General features: G+C 43.7%; 1 protein-coding gene across 9 annotated transcripts in view; it reads right to left on the bottom strand.

Moving 5' to 3' along the window:
• Positions 1 to 6328: 6328 nt before the first annotated feature.
• The window catches only part of Znf438 (zinc finger protein 438), a 141392-nt gene continuing 129393 nt past the window's right edge, over positions 6329 to 18327 (bottom strand). For 8 of the 9 annotated variants that reach the window (XM_021235994.2, XM_021235995.2, XM_013124532.3 and 5 more), the window contains 2 exons: positions 8385 to 10182; positions 6329 to 7146 (listed from right to left, as the gene is read on the bottom strand). In XM_021235994.2, the coding sequence (XP_021091653.1) occupies positions 6573 to 7146; positions 8385 to 10182 (2372 nt within the window). In that variant the 3' untranslated portion in view covers positions 6329 to 6572. The remainder of the gene's footprint in view (positions 7147 to 8384; positions 10183 to 18327) is intronic. The other variant, XM_040755345.1, reaches the window with a different exon arrangement.

The raw sequence follows: 18327 nt of genomic DNA, 5'->3' as shown, positions 1-18327 counted from the left end.
AGTGTGGGGATCCAAAGTCAGGTCATCATGCTTTCACAGCAAACACTCTGACCACTAAGCCATCTCCCCAGCACATAAAGCTATTTTTTAAACTGAAAAAAGTAGCAAAAACATTCCAACAGAGTAAAAGAACATGTAGCCTCCCCTCCATCATCTCCCAGAAACCCTTTCCTGAAGTCACCCTCCATAAATTTTCTGTGCAAATTAAGCACATATGTATTTCTTCCTCCATTTAAAAATGCAAACACATTCTGGCCATAGAACAAGAAAAAGATCAAGCTAGTACTGACAAAGCAGCTTACCACTGGCTAGCTTTCAGAGCACTGGCAGGCTGCTTGGCAAGAAAATTCATCAATAGTCCTATGAACATTCTGAGTGACAATAACGACATGCATGGCAAGGCATGCCCATGGATGCAATAGTCACATGAATGTCATGGGAGAACCAAATGCTCTTTGATTGGATTTAAAGCCTGTTCTACAACAGGGAATATGCCTGGTGCTGTAAATCTGACCGAGAAAATGTTTGGGGAGCTCCTAGGCCTCAGGGGTGAACCTACAACTATTTTATTAAATGACCTCACTTCTCTAAACTCACAGTTGTGTGCAGCTCTCAGATCTCATTAAAGAAGGCTCTTCGTGTAGGAGATGGCATGAACCCAGAAATTCACAACTGTTCAAAGTGCAGACAGTGAGTGACTACGGAGTGCTCAGCCACAAACTGGTCATCTACAGCATCCCCCTCCCCACAAGGCTCAGGAATCATGTGGGAAGAGGGGGCAGGCAGACTGAAAAAGCCAGAAGCTGGGAAATAATGGACCACAGCTGTCATTTGGACATGACAGAACCAGTGCACTCATAACATCACAACAGTTGTGGTTGCCTGCACATGATCAAGGCAGTCAACAATCCAACATGACTCACCAGGGTCCGCCCCAGCTGTGGAGCTATGGATATCTGATGGATCATATGGGAAAGAGAGGCTTTTCTTTAAGGGTTTGACACCTGCTAAAGTGACCATGCTCTAGTGAAGGACCACATGCCCATGAATATATGGGTAGCAAAAATTGGACTTGGTGGGCTATTAAAAAAGAGAGAGGACATGAGGTTTAGAGGGGGTGTGGTATAACCTGAGAGAAGCACTATGAAATTTTCAGAAATTAAAATGTGATGTTAAAAAACAATCAGGAAGGCCATATGCATTGCTTCTTTCCCATAACACACATCTCAACACGCAATGTGCTACTTCAATTTTCTACACCAAAGCATAGTGTGATGACTATTCTTGGTTGTTAACTTGACTACACCTGGAATTAACTGAAATCCAAATGGCTTTGCACTCCTGTGAGGGATTTTTTTCTTAATTAAGTCATTTAAGTGGGAGAACCCACTTTTAATCCTGATCTTTGAGGTGAGAAGATTCACCATTAGTACAGATCTTTTGAGGTGGAAGGATCCATCACCTTCCCCCTGGACCACACCTTCTGCTGGCTCCTATATAGGACACAGAAGAAGGGAGTTTGCTTTTTTTCTGCCTGTGTGCTCTCACTCTTGCTAGCAAGTTCAAACCTTCATTGGAATTAGAACCTACTCCTTCAGGATTCTGGCATATACTGAAGATCAGATGAGATACCCAGCCTCATGGACTCAACAACTACTGGACTTGGACCTTTGGTTGGACTAGCTGAACTTCAGCCTGTAAGCCAGTGGTTACCAATCTTTCTAATGCTGTGACCCTTTAATATAGTTCTTCATGTTGTGGTAACTCACAACCGTAACATTGTTTCACTGTTGCTTCATAACTGTAATTTCGCTACTGTTATGATCATGATATAAATATCTGATATGCAACCCCTATGAAAGAGTTCAGGTTGAGAAACACTGACACTGGTATAAACCATTCTAATCAATCCCCTTACCCTCTTACCCCCCCCGACTCATTCATTCTATAAGTTCTGTTCCTCTAGAAAACCCTGACTAATACACATAGTATTCTACTATATGTAATATTGCAATTTTTGGCCCATTCTGATGAGTTATACCCAGTCTTTCACTTACAAACAAAAATTCAGGAACATATTGTTCACCAATTTGTGTCCTCATGTACTGATTCTTAGAAGTGGGATCTTTGGGTCAAAAGGTCTATGCCTTTTGAATTTTGATGCTGTATAATTTCTTTCTATTGATAGTAGATCAAAATATTCATGCCATTTTGTTGTCTAGACACTGGGGTTGGGTTTACTCTGTACTCTCAGTACCAGATTTGACCCATTATTGTCAACAAGTTACTTGGTCGCATCATGACATTATACTGTTGCCTTGTTCTTTCTTCAAACACTGTTTGGACTCAACTGTGTATCAGGGGTAGAACATTTGGCTTGCATGTGTTAGGGCCTTGGCTTGATCCATAGCATTGCAAGTGAAAAAACAAACACGTATGAAAGACAGACTTCATGGGCATTACAGGGTAACTTCTTGAGTCTAGCCACTGTCAAAAGCTTGGCTCCACAAATGTCATGACAAATGGTCAGGCTTCACCGAGGACAGGGTGGGAGTGGAGACAGGCATCATTGCATGCTACCCCACAGTCAGAGCCTCAGGGTGGTTGGGAGCACCTCTGTCTGGGTCGTCCTGTGAAAAAGTGACATTGACACTTGGGTGGCAATGGATTAGACTGCCCTCATTGCCCTGCCTCTGTTGAGGCTTGCAGGCTGTCTAGCTGTTCTTGCCAGCCCTTAGGTGTGAAGCCAGTTCATGCTTCATGACATAAAGCATTTAATTTTTTCTTTTTTTTTGAATACTGAATAGGTATTTGGTTTCACAAAAATATGACCTATTATAATGCTAATAATTGTCATTTGGTATTTGGAACATACACCGGAGAAAGGTAAGTGAGTTCTTGACTGCTAAGCTAATAGCAATAGGGACATTCTGAGGATAGAACTTGCTTAACCTCACACGAAACCTAGAACAAGGGGTTCTGACATCACTTTTAGCTGTCACCTTTGGTTTTTCCCACCTTTGGCATTTCCTGAGGTTAAACAACACACCGAGGCATCTCCACAAGTCAGAGTGTGACCACTATGATGTGTTCCCAAAATGGAGTCTGTATCCTGAGTCTGACTTCACAGTACACCCGAGAAAAAGGCATTGTGGTCACAATGAAGCCGCCACTGTCAAGGGCAAGCGTGAGACACAACAGACTTCTGCCCCTAAAGTATCACTCCCGGTGAAAGTTCATGCAGCATGGACGCCTAGAGCGATCAGCTGCTGCCTGTCCAGGGGGACTTGAAGCTGAAACCCTGTGCTGCTAAACTCGGTGACTCCTGACCAGGGCATATTCTCAGGAGCTCAGTGAAAAGGGAAGGCTCTATAAAACATGCACCTAACAAAGCATGTCAGCAGCTTCAACGAAGCAGGCCTGTCCAGATAGGAGAACCCTAATAAATAAACGAAGCACAACATTTATTGCTAACAATCATGTCACAGGCCCACAGAAAACTGGAGCCGAGCAGCTAGGAGAGGAGGAGTCTGCAGCCAGAGAAGGCCATGGAGCACACCCAGGCACAATTATTTACGGTGTGCAGATGAAGACACAGCCTTTCCATATGAGGAACAGTTCAGCAGAGGAGGGTGGGCTAACCCAGGATGAGATCCAGAGAGCCATCGAGAGCAACGAACGGGACATGAATAAAAATGGCAAGCAATAAAACAGTACAAATCAAAAATGCTGTAACTTTCAGAAATAATTTAGGGCCAAAAGAGAAAGGGGGGAAAATCTGGCTTTGGGACAATTTTCTGAGAAGCAAAGACATTAAGCAAAACGAAAGTGCTGAGTTGAAGACACAATTTACCTTGATGCCATCCTAGTTATGAGCTTGGTGTTTTATTAAAAAAAAAAAAAGCAGCGATTTTGCATTTAGCTGATGCAGACATGTTTTTGTTGCTATTGTTGTTCACCTAGTAATAATCTGTGTGCTACTCCCTGTACAGCAGGGCTCCAGGCTGACAAAGGGCTATCTCTGTCCTCAAGAGGCTAGCGGTCTTAAGCCAGCTTCTGGATGATGTGTGCATATCACAGCAGCTTCACCAGGGAAGAGCAGGGGGCAGTTGCAGGAGAAAGATGCAGATCTGGAATTTCAATCTCCATAAATGCACTTTTTTTATACAGAGATGTGCATTCCTCTGGTTCTCTGTAGTTTCTGACCTTGCAATCTATATCTAAGGGTTATCTGGGCCGTTTTCAATGACTTTTATATGCTATGATGCACCTCCTTCAAATCTGAACCGAAAGATAATAAATATCATCCACCTGCTGCTTTATGCTTCAAGAACTCTTCCTAGCCACTTCCTAAGGTGGGATTGCATGTTATTTTAGAGAGAGGCTGGAGTCCTAGAAAGAGTCTTTCTCCAAGTCACTGGGAATAAGTGACAGAGTACTTTATTCCACCTGTTTGGGCTCTGTGGGAGGACAGGGTGGAACTGTGCCAGGACCCAAGGGTGGCTCTCCCAAGACTACTAGCTCAGTGACTCCCTCCCACAACAAGAGCCCTCTTCTGTTCTCTGAGAGCACTGATTTAAAGGGCAGAAGCCCTTTATCTTGGATGGCACCAGGACAGTTTGCACTGTTACACAGGTGTACTTTACAGAGTGGCATCTGAAGGAGTCCTTACACGCAGGGACTTCAAGCCTTCACTCTTCAAAAGCAATGGGAATTGAACCCAGGAACCTGTACTCTACCAGTGAGCTATGTCCCCAGGCCAAAGAGTTTTCTTATAGATGCTCAGCGATGCCTCTCTTCTACCAGTCCCTCTATGCCATGAATCAGTGTCCTGATGACATGGTTCTAAATTTAGTCAGCAACTCCAGTCACTGCCCGGAAAGACATTCTAGAAGGAAATTTAGAGCTAAGCATACCTTTGCTCACCTCTGTTTTCTTCTCTACCTCCGTTTTCCACCTATTGGTAGAGACTGTCTATCTCTTACTATACCAAGAGCTTTGTGGCTGAGTGGGGGGTCCCTACAAACAGAGCACCATCCAACTTTGCTCTACCTGCCGGGTGTGCACCAACCAGAATGGACATATTGTCCTTGGCCAGCTGACCAGCTTTCCTGAAACCCTGTTCTGTACCCTATGACTGGATGGTCTACGAATCATTTCAAAGTGTGATTTCAAATACTAGTCTTTGGTCGAGTATAGGTTTTATAATCTTTAAAATAAATCTAAAAACTAGAAAATTCATTGAGTTGTAGAGGCAGACTATTTCATCACTAACGGAAGGGGGTCTAAAACCATCAAGCACTTGTTGGCTGCTGTGATCTCTTTGAAGCCAAGTTGAGGGTGATCAATGGACAGACCACAGCAAGATGCTTTAGAAGAATCTAAACCAACCCTCTTTATCATGTTTGAAACTGTCTCCTTCCTGCACGGCTACAAGCCACCTATGAATAGCTAGACATTGAAAAAGGTGATGTTAGGCCCAGTAGCCTATCCATCAAAATTCCCTTCTTCCTTCCTGGTAGCCTTCTCAAGTCCATGCCTGGCAAACAAAACAGGCCTGGCTGCATGCACAGAGCTCTGGTGGGAAGGCAGCAGGTTTTGGGGCAATGAGTGTTCAGACCCCACTTCCCAGAAAATGACTCACAGACAGGATGGCCAGAAACTTCAAATGGCAACTTTTGTGATTCAAGGTAATTGCCAAGGAATTTAAGAGGCCATCACTTACTCTTGACTTTCAAAGAGACTCTGGGCTTTAAAGGCACAGTTGTATCTAAAATTCATCAGCTAGCGACAACCCTCTGAAGTTCCTGAGAGGGAGAGAGAGCAGGAGGCACCGCCACATCTGGATTGCACCATGTTCACTTTCCAGGTTGTAAATTTTCAGGTCACAAAGACTTCCTGAAAATAACTTTCTACCATGCAAGTAGATTTTTTTTATAGGCTGAAGTATCCATTTTTCCTATTATTTTGAGATAGAACACTAGAAGACTTGCTGGCTACTCTTCAAAGAGCTGCACATTTAAAAAAATAATACAATTATTAAAAAAAGTCTTGAAAATACAGGTTTTAAATCGTGGTAGAGAAAACATTAAAAAAAAAACAGTTCTAGAGCATATTCAGATAAACCAGAGACTAATAAATATGAACATTTAACATGTAACTATATACTATGGTTGGGAGTACATTCCACAGTTGTAGAATTAACTGTTGATAAATATAATCAAACAGTATCAAAATAAGATACATGTACACATACACTTAAAGACATATCCTCTCTCACAGACACTCAAAAACTTGCTATTGAAAACACGTCTTCTCTACATTTCAATTTACTAATTTTAATGTTTTTATTTATTATGAAATAAAGTCTATGATATTAGAGAATGCATGGAATTTTAAAGTGAGACTACATATGTTAGAAAAATGCATCCAGGGCACATATTTTATTTCTTAAGAAAATAAAACTACCCACAAAAGTTACCTCTGTACACTGGTGTTGGCCCTGGAGTAGTGGATCCTTACCATTAAATACTAACAGAAACAGTGCGACAGAAAGGTGGTGTGAGGTCTCTTCAGCTGGGTGGCCTCAGTGTCACTGCTTCACTGAGGAATTCAGGAGCTCCTTGGTTAGAGATGGCACCCAGGATAGCCCAGAGTCTGTCAGGGTCCTCACAGTTGTGCTGGCGTCCCCAGTGGAGAAGCAGGTCTTCCTTCTTCCCCAGCATCTGGGCACAGAGCAGGCAGTTAAAGCCTGAGTGGGAGCAGAGAAGCTTGGTGGGCTGCTGTGGGCTGCTCACTCCCCATTGGCCACCTTCCCTTCCTGCCTGCACTTCCTCCCTGTTCTGATGACAGGGTGGCTGCCTTTTCACTCTAGGACATGCTGGGGAGTCCGCCACAGAGGCCCAGGGCATGGCCTGCTTCCTTCTCTCGCGGTGCTGCTTCTGGTGGGGAACCCCTGCTCTGCTGCCTGGTAAGATCACCTCCTGAAGTCGGCCTTGGATCTCCTCCCCGTGAACGTGAAGCAAATGGAACTTTATTTCAGCAAAAGACTGGGCAGTGATTTGACAACGGGCGCATCTGATTTGCAACTTGACTTCATCTGCCTGGTTTAGAAGGAAATCTTCTTCCAAACTTGACTTGGGTTCCCTGGAAAGGGGGAAATAGTCTTAGTAAGATTTCCCAGGAAAATGCAACTGGATCTCTCGCTGTCAGGTCTTGGCCTCGAGGGATATAAGGCACCCTTCTATGGAGAGCTCTGCAAAGCCTCCAGAGGTCCTGTATTTCCCCCTAATGAACCGCCTCCCTGGTTACCACAGGTGTAGTCACCATGAAGATTAGGTAATACGATAGGAGCTGCCACGGTGCACTGTGGCACTGCTGGAGATGACCGCCCCACATCATCCATGCCACCCCCGTCACTTTGGCAGTCTGACATCCTATTTCAGATGATCTGAGTACATGAAGGCAAGTGAGAAGGGATGTTCTGTTTCATGGAGTATTAGTGGAAAGCACAGTAATGAGAGACCCAGGGAATTACTGGAGATGAGGGAAGGCGAAAGACAAGAAAAATCTAGGGCAGACATCTTGTTTTTATCCATTATGATAATGAATACAAAATATTTAGAGCAGCTGGGACAATAAAAAACAAGGAGTAGAGAACTTAAGGTGTTGGGCAGGGTTTCCTTCTCAGCCCTCAGTCACCTCAGTTGTGGGCATGGACCACACTACAGGCACTTCCCTGGTCATTATTCCTCAAGAGCTTGCCTTGCCAGCATCCAGATTATGGAGCTTATTGTTGTTTTTATGAGGTCAAGGAGCAGCGCTTACAAAACTGAAGGACACAGAAAAAACTTACTCTGGCCTGACAGGTACCAATGGGTACACGCAGAGGTGGAGCACCTTGGGTCTGGTGAAGGTGGTGCCTCACAAGGTGTTGAGAGATAGATGAAGCTGTTTAGATAAGAATTCTATGAACAATAATTTGGGGGAAGCTATTTTATAAAAACTATATATGATAATCTATTTTAATTTTTAGAAGCAATAATAATCTGTCACCCAACTGTCCCCAGCATACTCAACCTGATATTCATGCCTTGACTTACACAAGTTTGAGTAATTAAACAACAAAAAGTGGGTTAATATTTCAGAGAACTGAGGAGTGGGATCAGGTGGCTTATTTTACCTTATGGCATCTTCCGTTGTTGCTATTTTGGGGCAGGGTCTCACACAGCCCAGGCTGACCCTGAATTCCTGATCTCACTGTCTCTATCTGCCAAGGGCCAGGACTGTAGGTGTGTACCGCCACTCCTGACACACTTTGAAATCTCAGTCTTCTTAAGTCACAATAGACTGTCTTGCCAGGCTTCCCTTCCAGGAGCACTCACCTCTCCAGTGGGCCATCGGGTCCTTGCGTGTCAGCATCTCTGTCCCTGGTCCTTGATGTGTCTCCTGGCTGCTGTTCACTGCAGGAGGGCTCTGTGCTGATCACAACCCTGTGCACCTCCTTCAGATGACCAACATAGACTCGAACATGGCCAAATACTTTTGCACAAAACTCACAGCACACCAGTTTCCTGGGGCGATTCTCACCATGGTGCAGTTTCATATGTGCACTCAGGCTGCCAGGACGAACGTAGGCCTTTCGACAGATCCCACAACTGTAAGGCCGTCTGTTAGTGTGTGTATTCATGTGATCTAGAAGGTGGTGTTTGAACCGGAAGTGGTGGTTACAGACGGGACACATGTGCCAGGGCTTCTTAATGCCCGAGAATCCGTTTCTGAGTGCACAGCTGGACTTTGGGGCAGGGCTGTCATTTTGCTTGGAACCAGGGCATTTTGGAGGCAGTGTATTATTCAGCAGAGCACCCTGACCTAAACTGCTGGGGGCCTGGGACTGCAGTGCGGTTGCAGGGGACGCCAGGGGCGCCAAAGCAGACATGACAGTGACAGGCTTGGGCATGATGCTACGATACTTTCTCGAAGCAGCCTTGGGCTTCTGGTCTCTGGGTTCCTGAGGACTGTTTCTCCCCCTTTCTACGCCATCTCCACACATACCAATAATGTGTTTCCTCCTTTTGCCCTGCAATGCTAAAATCTCATCTGGCACTCTCCATTTTCTTCCTTTTCTCTTTACTGCCCCACTGCTTGGTTTTACTTTGTGGCTGAGATCGAATTTGGCGACAGGACTGAAGGCACTTTCACAAGCATTCTGCTTGGACCCATGCAGAGCAGTTATCCTGCTGGGCATCATGATGGCTGCATCAAACCTTTCTGCGATGGACAGTCTCTCATCACAGTTTGCCCTGCATCCAGATGAAGATAGTTGGGCATTATCAGTATCTGATTCCACTTTGCCCATCTCTGTGGCTTTCACTCTTGAGAAGGGCAGGATGGGCAGTTTACCCTTCGGTACTAATGAGACCAACTGAACCACACTGCTGAAGACAGTGTGTGCAGGAGTCCCCTGGTCTTTAAGTTCTTCACCAGTAAAAGCAGGCTTAGTGGGCACCTCCTTCCTGGCACAGTCTGCCTTCTGCATGATTGCTGGAAGGCTCTGTGGGGAAGAGGAATCCTCTGTAGCACATGCAGGAAGCTTCAGGTCTCCACAGCTGTTGGTCATCGGAGGATTTGAATCTCCTTGGGCAATACTGTTGGTCAGTGTAGTTGTTTTGATGGCGGAGGAAGGGTTTAAAGTGGGCATTTGCTTCAACGGGCTGGTCTTATGAGGCGGTTCAGGATGGGCTTGTGGGGAAGGGGACATTTGGCATGTCTGAACTGGGCCAGGAGGTTCATTCCAGCTACTCTTGGGAGAGCTCAGGTCCTGTTTCTTTCTTAACCCTTTGTTACTTGGTGGTTGGTATCGAGGAATAGGCAGTTTCAGGTTTTCATGCAGGGACATTCTGGGCTTCTGAATTGGCTGAGTTGAGGCAACATTCGGTAAAGCAAAAAGAGAAAAAGTGCTCTCCTGGCCAACCACCTGCATCAGAGCATAGTTCTGGGTGGCCATGCCCAGAGGCTTGGAAGTTAGAGCCAGACACGCTTGGTCAGAAAGTGAGGAAGGACAGGGTAGCACTCTGGATGTTAAGACTTTAGGCACAAGTTTTGGTGCAATGGTCCTAAATTGACTCTTATTCTGTAAACTTTTCCCACTCTGCGCTGTTCCAGAAGGGATGTTTGATTTATCTGTAATGACAATACACAGATTACTACAGTGCAACTGTCCTAGTACTGAAACTTCAAATCACATCTGATTTGGGATAGAGACCTGGTTCAGCAGTTAACAGGATATACTGCTCTTGCAAAGGACCCGAGTTCATTTCCCTGCACCCATGTTATGTGGCTCACACCTGCCTTCCAGTGGCAGGGGATCCAGTGTCCTGGCCTGCACTCATGTGTATACACCCACAATACCTATCATTTAATTTTTATGTTCAGACCAGGTTCCTTGGCCTGTCCCCATCTTCCTAAGCAACTGCCTATGTCCTTCAAGACAAGGTTTACAGGTCACCTGCCCTGCATTCCCAAGGACTGTAATTCTCCAACGTTGCAGCATAATTCTCCTGTTAGAATGGCAGTCATTAAACAAAACTCCCAGAGAGCTGGGACTCTCGCCTGATCCCTGTGCTCTGTAAGTCCTTCGTCCAACCTCTGTCTTACCCATCTTCCCAAGCCAGAGCAAGCCCGTTTTCCTTCCTGATCTCCAAAGCTGCAAAAGCATCTTCTCAGGAATATTCTACTGTGACTTCTGTTTGATGCACATGCCTTGCTTTCCCAGAACACCTCAGCCTCATGAAGGCGAGACATACCAAGTTCATCTCTTATCACCACGGCATGTTGGTCTGAAACAAATGCTTTTTGTATCAACTGGCTTTTCACTCTGGCTTAGGCTGCGCCATTTGGTGCTAGCGGTGCAGTTTGCTTTGCAAAGTGAAGAATTCCAGATTGCAGGTGGCTCTGGTGCTGTTCCCTGTATGACTTGTGAAATTTCTTCTCACACCTTTCAAACTGTTTATGTATGCTTTTGCAATTAAGTCATCAGCATAAAAAAAAACACTGATGTGACACTTAAAAAAATGTTAAACATAACCAAAGAGACACAGGATGATAAAGGTTCAGAGCTGAGGGGGGCCGGGAAATGAATCACACAGAAAGCACCTCCTAGGATACTAATAGGGACAATTTTAACTGACAGAATAACGTTCCAGTCATCCCAGATTTATTGGCCTGACCACAGAGCAATTACTACAACCTTAAGAGAACAATTAAGGAAACATTTTAGCTCCCCATTCTAGGGACTGAATCATCTATTTTACTCCCCAAGGCCTCAAGGTCACAAGGCCTGGCTGTGGAGAAGTTTCTTTTTTTAAGTCTCATATTAATCAAACTTCGTGTAGGCTCACATGTATTAGCTGCATGAACTTGTCTAGGAACTCGGTATTGCAAGCCCATAATGCTTTCTGAAAGTTATGGGGTCACACGAGGGTTGGAGTTTACTTTCACATTCTAGGAAAGTAGTAAGAGGGAAACACTCTCTCTCTCTCTCTCTCTCTCTCTCTCTCTCTCTCTCTCTCTCTCTCTCTCTCTCTCTCTCTCTCTCTCTCTCTCTCTCTCTCCCTCTCTCCCTTTCTCTCCAAATGTCACACAAGACCCCAGCAGAATCTGCAGCAGGTCATCCATAATTAAACCACCCACTGCCACACCTGCAGCAAGCACTTTAGCATTCACAACACAGCAGGCAAATAAAGTTCTGAATGGTTTTATTTCAGTTCAGAGGTTTGCCTCTGAATGACTTAGGTACCCAATTTTTGATTTTTGATTTTTGAAGCTTTGTGTAGAGGGTTTTAGAAACAGTTGTTTGCAGTGTACCAACTGTTTAGTGGGGGCTAAAAATCCATTGACACCCAGAGTAAAATCTTTAAAATCAGCCCTTATTGACTGTCCACAGTTGGTGAACCAATAATTTGACTAGAAAGTTGCCTGTTAACACTATGGTAATAGGCAACATAGTAGGAATAATTTGAAAAGTATGACAATTTAGAAAGTTCTTTAATATTTGGTTAAGAAAAAAGGATGTCCTATGTGGTGGCATACACCTTTAATCCCAGCACTGGGAAGCAGAGGTGGGCAAATCTCCGAGTTTGAGACCTGATGGGGGATTGTCCTTCTGTATGTTGTGAATATATGTTTCCTTATTAGTTGACGAATAAATATTGATTGGCCAATAGCCAGGCAGAAGTATAGGTGGGGCTACCAGAGAATGCTGGGAAGGAACAGAAAGGCAGAGAGAGAGAGAGAGAGAGAGAGAAGAGAGAGAGAGAGAGAGAGAGAGAGAGAGAGAGAGAGAGAGAGAGCCATCACAGAAATGCCATGTAGCTATTGGGAAGATAGAATGCCGGGCATTCTCTGGTAAGCTAAGACCGTGTGGAAATACTTAGATTAATAGAAATGGGTTAATAATTAAGAGAGAGCTAGTCAATAAGAAACCTGAGTCATTGGACAAACAGTTTATAACTAATATAAGCTTCTGTGTGTTTATTTGGGAATAAAGGGCTACAGGACCATGCAGGAAAGAGACTGTCTACAGAGTACAGCCTGGTCTACAGAGCCAGGGCTACATAGCAAAACCCTTTGGGGGGGGTGTTAGGAATCACATGCTTCTTGCATTAGAGTAAGGAGGACACTTCACACAGTAATTCAGTAGCTGCATTAGAGTGAGGAAAGCGCTGTGCTGGAGGATGTTGGGAAACATTTCACATCCTTTAACCAGGAGGAGAGGTGGGACTAGTTGACTCGACACCAGAGGAAATGATAATGGGAACAGTACATTAGGCCACTGGGGTTAAACTGAAGTAGTCAGAGCAGCAAAGAAGAAACTGTAAGAAACTCACACACACAGAAGAATGAGTGTGAGGGGAAGAGACGGTTGAGAAGAGACACAGACTCATGAGAGCTGACTCTCAGAGGCAGGGCACAAAGCCATCAACCAAAGAAAAGCAACCAATAGTCAGTGTCGAGGTTTCCTGAAGGCGTCCAGAGACTGAAGTTTGAAAAGGATTCTTACTTTTATAACAAGGCATTAGATAGCAAGCTTCTGAAAGGTTGGGTTTCAGAAATGAAACCTGAAACACTGATACAGCCATACCAAATGGGAGTGAACTATGACACACTTAACTTGATCCACTGCTCCTCAGCTATCTCCCTAACATGGTGGAGACAAAATTGCACAGGAAAAGCAGTGATTTCAGGGGCAAAGGAGGCTGTGATGACTTTAGAGTTGTCTAGGAGATGGCTTCTGAGTATGTCTTGAGAGCTTTCTGAAGAGGTTTAATTAAGGGGCAGACCCACACGGAATGGGCTGGGGTGCTGGCTAAATGAAAAGGATGAAGGAGTAAGAAAGCTGGGCATCAGCATTCATCTTGCTCTGCTTCCTGACTGTGGCTGCAATGTGACCTCAGTCACCTCATACTGCTACCACCATTCTTTCCCTGACATTAACCTGCCCTCTTCCCTCCTTGCCCTACCTCCATGTTGCTTTTGCCAGGTATTTTGTCATAGCAGTCTGGAGAGCAACTAACCAGGGGCCAACTGTGGATGAGAACAAAGGCCATTCCAGGAGGTAGCCAGCTCTGCCCCAGCAGGGCAAACTCTGATCATCACAGTGAGCAGTGTGGGCAGCCTGAATGACAGGCCTAGGTGATAGGCAAGTGGTAGCCAGTGGAGCCCAGTGTTGGGGATGAAGAGCGTATCAGTTGGTTCATGACCATTAATCCCAGCTATTCACATCTGTGGGGTGAAGAGCAAGCCTTGCTAAGAATATTGAAATTAGGTGTGCTGGCATACATCCATCAGGAAGTACATACAAAGATGAAGTTTCTCTCATAAGTGTGCTCTGGTGTTCCATTGCCCAGAGTCACTAACATAGTACTATGAACTCTGGGATTACACATGCAAATCTACCTTTGTGGGGTGGGATAGCTACAGGAATGAGAAGCCAAGAATCTGACAGCAGCTTACCATTCACTTGCCACCCTGTCTTGCTCTAGGGAGGTACTCAAAAGTAATCTGCTCAGTGAACGAGACTCTTTACCTAGATTTATCTACTGAGTGTGCAGGCATGTGCATGCCATGGTAAGTGTGTGCAGGTCTGAGGACAAATTGCAAGAATGGATCTTTCCTTCCATGACAAGGGGCCTAAGGGACTGAACTCAGGTGGTCAGGCTTGATGGTAGGTGCTGATACCCACTGAACCATTTCACTGGCTCCACTTTGGTATATGCATGGGATTCTGAAAGTGAGATCTTTTGGGCTAGTTGTGAGTGTGCGCTTCTGCATAAATGCCTGCATCTAGACACATAAAATGGCTTATGCCCTTTATTTTCTTTGACAGAATTGATGACCAGAGAGGTAATTTAGTAACCCGACTGGCAGCACATCACCATCTCTTGAAGCTATACATGGAGAAGTATGAGAACTCATCTCTCCGCAAGGACAAGCAGGGACCTAAGATTTCTTCCTCCAAACGTGTGCAGCAAAAGTCAGTTATGCTAGAATAACTGCTACAATTTTAAAAACTATTTTTGGAAGGGCAGGAGTCCTCAGAGGAGATGAAGTGTCATTACATGTTTTAAACTCTAACGGGCTAGGGAAGCACACTGTGGCTAGGCTTGCTTGGCAGCACAGTCACAACAGCACAGCGCTGCACTAACAGACCTGCTGCAGACGGCCGTCTATAGCCCTCACCCGCACTGAATAACAAGAGGTAGAAATTTCCACTGGCATTCATAATTTCTTAAAATCAAACAAAATTAGCCATAACAGAGTTAAAAAGACTCACAGGACCCTCAGGTACTAAACATGGACTTTTAATAACTAAAAGCATAAAAAGGCTCACTCAGTAAAGTTAATTTTGTACAATCATTCAAAGAGAATACTTAATATTAGAACTTTAAGTGTGGGCTGTTTTAGTATTTTAAGCATATTAAAGTAACCACTTTGAAAAGTGACATCTACAGTTGGTGAGAACTGATCAGACTGTAGAATAAAGGGAAACAGGAGGTGCTGAGTACTTTATGGCCTGGAATCTATAGCAGGTGTTTTAATTGAACCCTCATTTAACTCCAAGAAAGTATTATTGCTCCCCTTTACAGATTAGGAAAAGTAAAGCCAAGGAGAAAGCAAGTCGATGGACTGTGTGACCTACTCCTTTTGAAGGAGCAACTTTCCTTCCCTTTATTCTCCTGCATCACCCTAAACTAGATTACCATTCCAGAATGTTAAAGAGGAAAACAGAAGATAGATTAAGCTGAAATGGCAAGTCAAGTCTGTATCCAAGTTAATGATACTCTTAGGAGGCTCATTATTGGAGCTAATTTTGTCAAATTAAGCTGTGCGACAGGAAAGAAAGCTAACCTTCGGAGATGAGTTTGCACTTAACTACCATAGGATTATGACACACCCAGAAAGGCTGGAGACACCTGTGTGGAGATGACAACATGTGTTGTTCTTTTCCTCTTCCATCGGCAGGAGGCTGGATGTGCTGGGCACTATTCACATGTTAGTGGTAGGGAGTAATCAACCAGGGGGCTCAAGAGCTCTGGTGTAAGTAAGTGTCTACCATCATTATTAAATCCATCTCAAAATACTTGCTGTATTCTGAAGAGACCGGCCCATGGGGTGATTTTCTAGATTGGGGTAATACATTCCCTTCCAGGTTTACAGAGTAGAACTGGGTGGGTGGGCCCTGCTTTGTTGAGGCTAAACAAGCTGGCCTCCCCCACTATGCTCTTGGTTTGGGCAAAGTTTCATTATTCTATCTGTAGAGTCGTCAGGGTGCAGGCAGAGAGACAAATGTTCCTGCTCTGGACTTAAGACCCTTGGACCCAGGCTTAGAATAAATGAGCTGTCAAATCAACTGGAAAAACCAAAACTTTAGAAACTGTTCAGGTTTTAATTTTATTAGACTGAAAAAATCAGTTTCAATTTTATTTGTTGGGAATCTAGATTCTCCCTCTTTCATTTGGCTTTGGAATTGTAACTTCAGTTGGAGTTCAAACTGTTTCTCAAGACGGTCTCTGCTTAAAACAAATATGTTAAAACTGGGAAGAAATCTAGGATAAAGAAATGACTCAAAACACCAATGACTACAACTTAATTTTGTTGAAAAAATATAATAAACGCACCAGCAGTGTGCTCAATAGCATAAGTTTTGTTTGAAGGACAGGATGTCAAACACATTTTGAGTCCCTACACTTTCACACTATGACTGCTAGAGTCATCATTACTTGGACCCACATTTCAGGAAATTGGAAGTAACACAATGAAAACCATTTCCAGGTGGAAACTGAGTCTGGTTTGCTCAGTCTCCCTACACACTTGCCCTGCCCTGCTGAACTGAGCTTTCAGGTGACACCCTCCTTTCCAATGACAACACCCATAATCAGGCTTTTTCCACTTGGCTACACAAGTTGACTCATTGCCTCTCTTACCAAAAAAGAGAATTCTCATTATTTGAGCAGCTGCGTTTCTTCATCAATACTGTTTCTTAGACATTACCCAATACTGAGTAGTATTTTACATGCCAGCTACTCTGTAAAACACATGTATTATCTTATTTGTTCCCCAAAGCATGGCGATTATGAGCAATTTTCTGATGAAGATTTCCAAGCTAGTAAATAACAATGGTGACTCTTAAATTCTGGCCTCTGGATGCTTTTCCATTTCTCCAGGGGCAGCTATGAACACCTTCACAACCTCTGTTAGAACAATAGAGGAGCTCATGGTTCTGTTAGAGTTGGTGTCACCTAATATATTTATGTATACTTATTATTTATATTTATTATTCTGAAACTTATTCTCAGTAGGAAGAAAAAAGACACAGAATTTAAATTCTCATGTTATGGACTAGCTCTCAATTTTAAACCAGCATTTCTTTTATGAGAGGCAACTAAGAAAAGAAAGAAAAATGATGCTTGTTAGAACCCAACAAACCTGCCTCTCCTTGTGTCTGTGGCAGTTCAACCTTGGCCAACATCTGATCCATCCTGTCAGATTTTATTCCCAGTGGTCCCCCTTCGTAGTTTGTCAGTTGACTAAGTGTTAATTGGATTAACAATTCAGTGTGAATAGGAGTTAATGTGTGCATTTTAAGGAGGTGTGTTGAGGGGATAGTGCTCTTTGCTTTTGTTTATACACAACAAGGCATTCAAGGGCTTTAAGGCTGCTTTCCAGGCCACCAGGGAGGAAGGCCACTGGTGTGGTTTATGATGCTCAATGGCCTCCACATTTCTATAGGATAGCAGTGAAAACTGTGGCCAAGGAGTAGGGGAAACAGAGTGCTTATTTGCAGACTTAGTATTTTACTAAGTAAGTAAGTAAGACATTAGTTCAATGGAGCAGGAGAGATGCCCAGTGCTGCACAAACCTCACCTGAGTTCAATCCATGGAACCCATATAATGGTAGAAGGAGAAAACTAACTCCACAAAGCTGTCCTCTGACTAACGTGTGCAGTGGCACTCATGCCAACACATACGCATTATGTGCCTGCAAACACAATAGTAAATTAGAAAGTAACTTTAAAAAAGTTTACTTAAGTACAGAAAGAAAAGTAGGGCATCAAAAAGGAACTGCCGCCTACAAAACTGAGTAAGTTAGATAAGCCCAAAGACCACGAAATAAGAGGAAGCAAATGTTCTTTAGGGAAGAATTTAAAAGTTAATTACCTCAAATATTAATGGTCCTAAAAATATTTACATATTGTGGTTCCCCAGACTCAAGTAACTATTCTTTGGGGGAGTTAAAGCTTGTGTTCCAAATGAAAAGGAAATTTAAAAGACTTTTTTAACTTAAAATACCTTTTGGTAATTTTCAGTTTCAACACATTTCAAGATTCTCTATGCTAGTTAAAACTTTTATTAGTTCTTATTTAAGAGCTTCAGATAAGAAACACTAAAAACCATATGAGGAACACATTTTGTTTTTAACATATCTTTTGGCAGAAATAATATGTAGTATGCACAAAAACTTACTACTATTACACAACAGTCAAGCTAAGTGTTTCCCTAAAACCTACAAAGAATTGGACAGTGTAGTGATTTAACAAAGTGCTAATAACCTTCCAACTCTATGCAAGACAACTAGAGACTTCCGACTGTTTCCAGACCTGCTAATATTGCGTCACTTATGAAATTCAGGCCCTGATAGCTGAACCTCAACAGTGTAGGAACAGCAGGCATACACACAGCATCTTGTCACCTATGCACATTGTCTTTCCAGAGCATTCTGACATGTGCTAAAGGAGTGGGAACTATGTCCCGAAAGAACTAGTGCCC

Source organism: Mesocricetus auratus, unplaced genomic scaffold (genome assembly GCF_017639785.1).
Source record: "Mesocricetus auratus isolate SY011 unplaced genomic scaffold, BCM_Maur_2.0 Super-Scaffold_100013, whole genome shotgun sequence".
In the NCBI taxonomy this organism is placed as follows: Eukaryota; Metazoa; Chordata; class Mammalia; order Rodentia; family Cricetidae; genus Mesocricetus; species Mesocricetus auratus.
The sequence above is the reverse complement of the archived record's forward strand: the minus strand, read 5'-3'. Positions and strand labels throughout refer to the sequence as shown.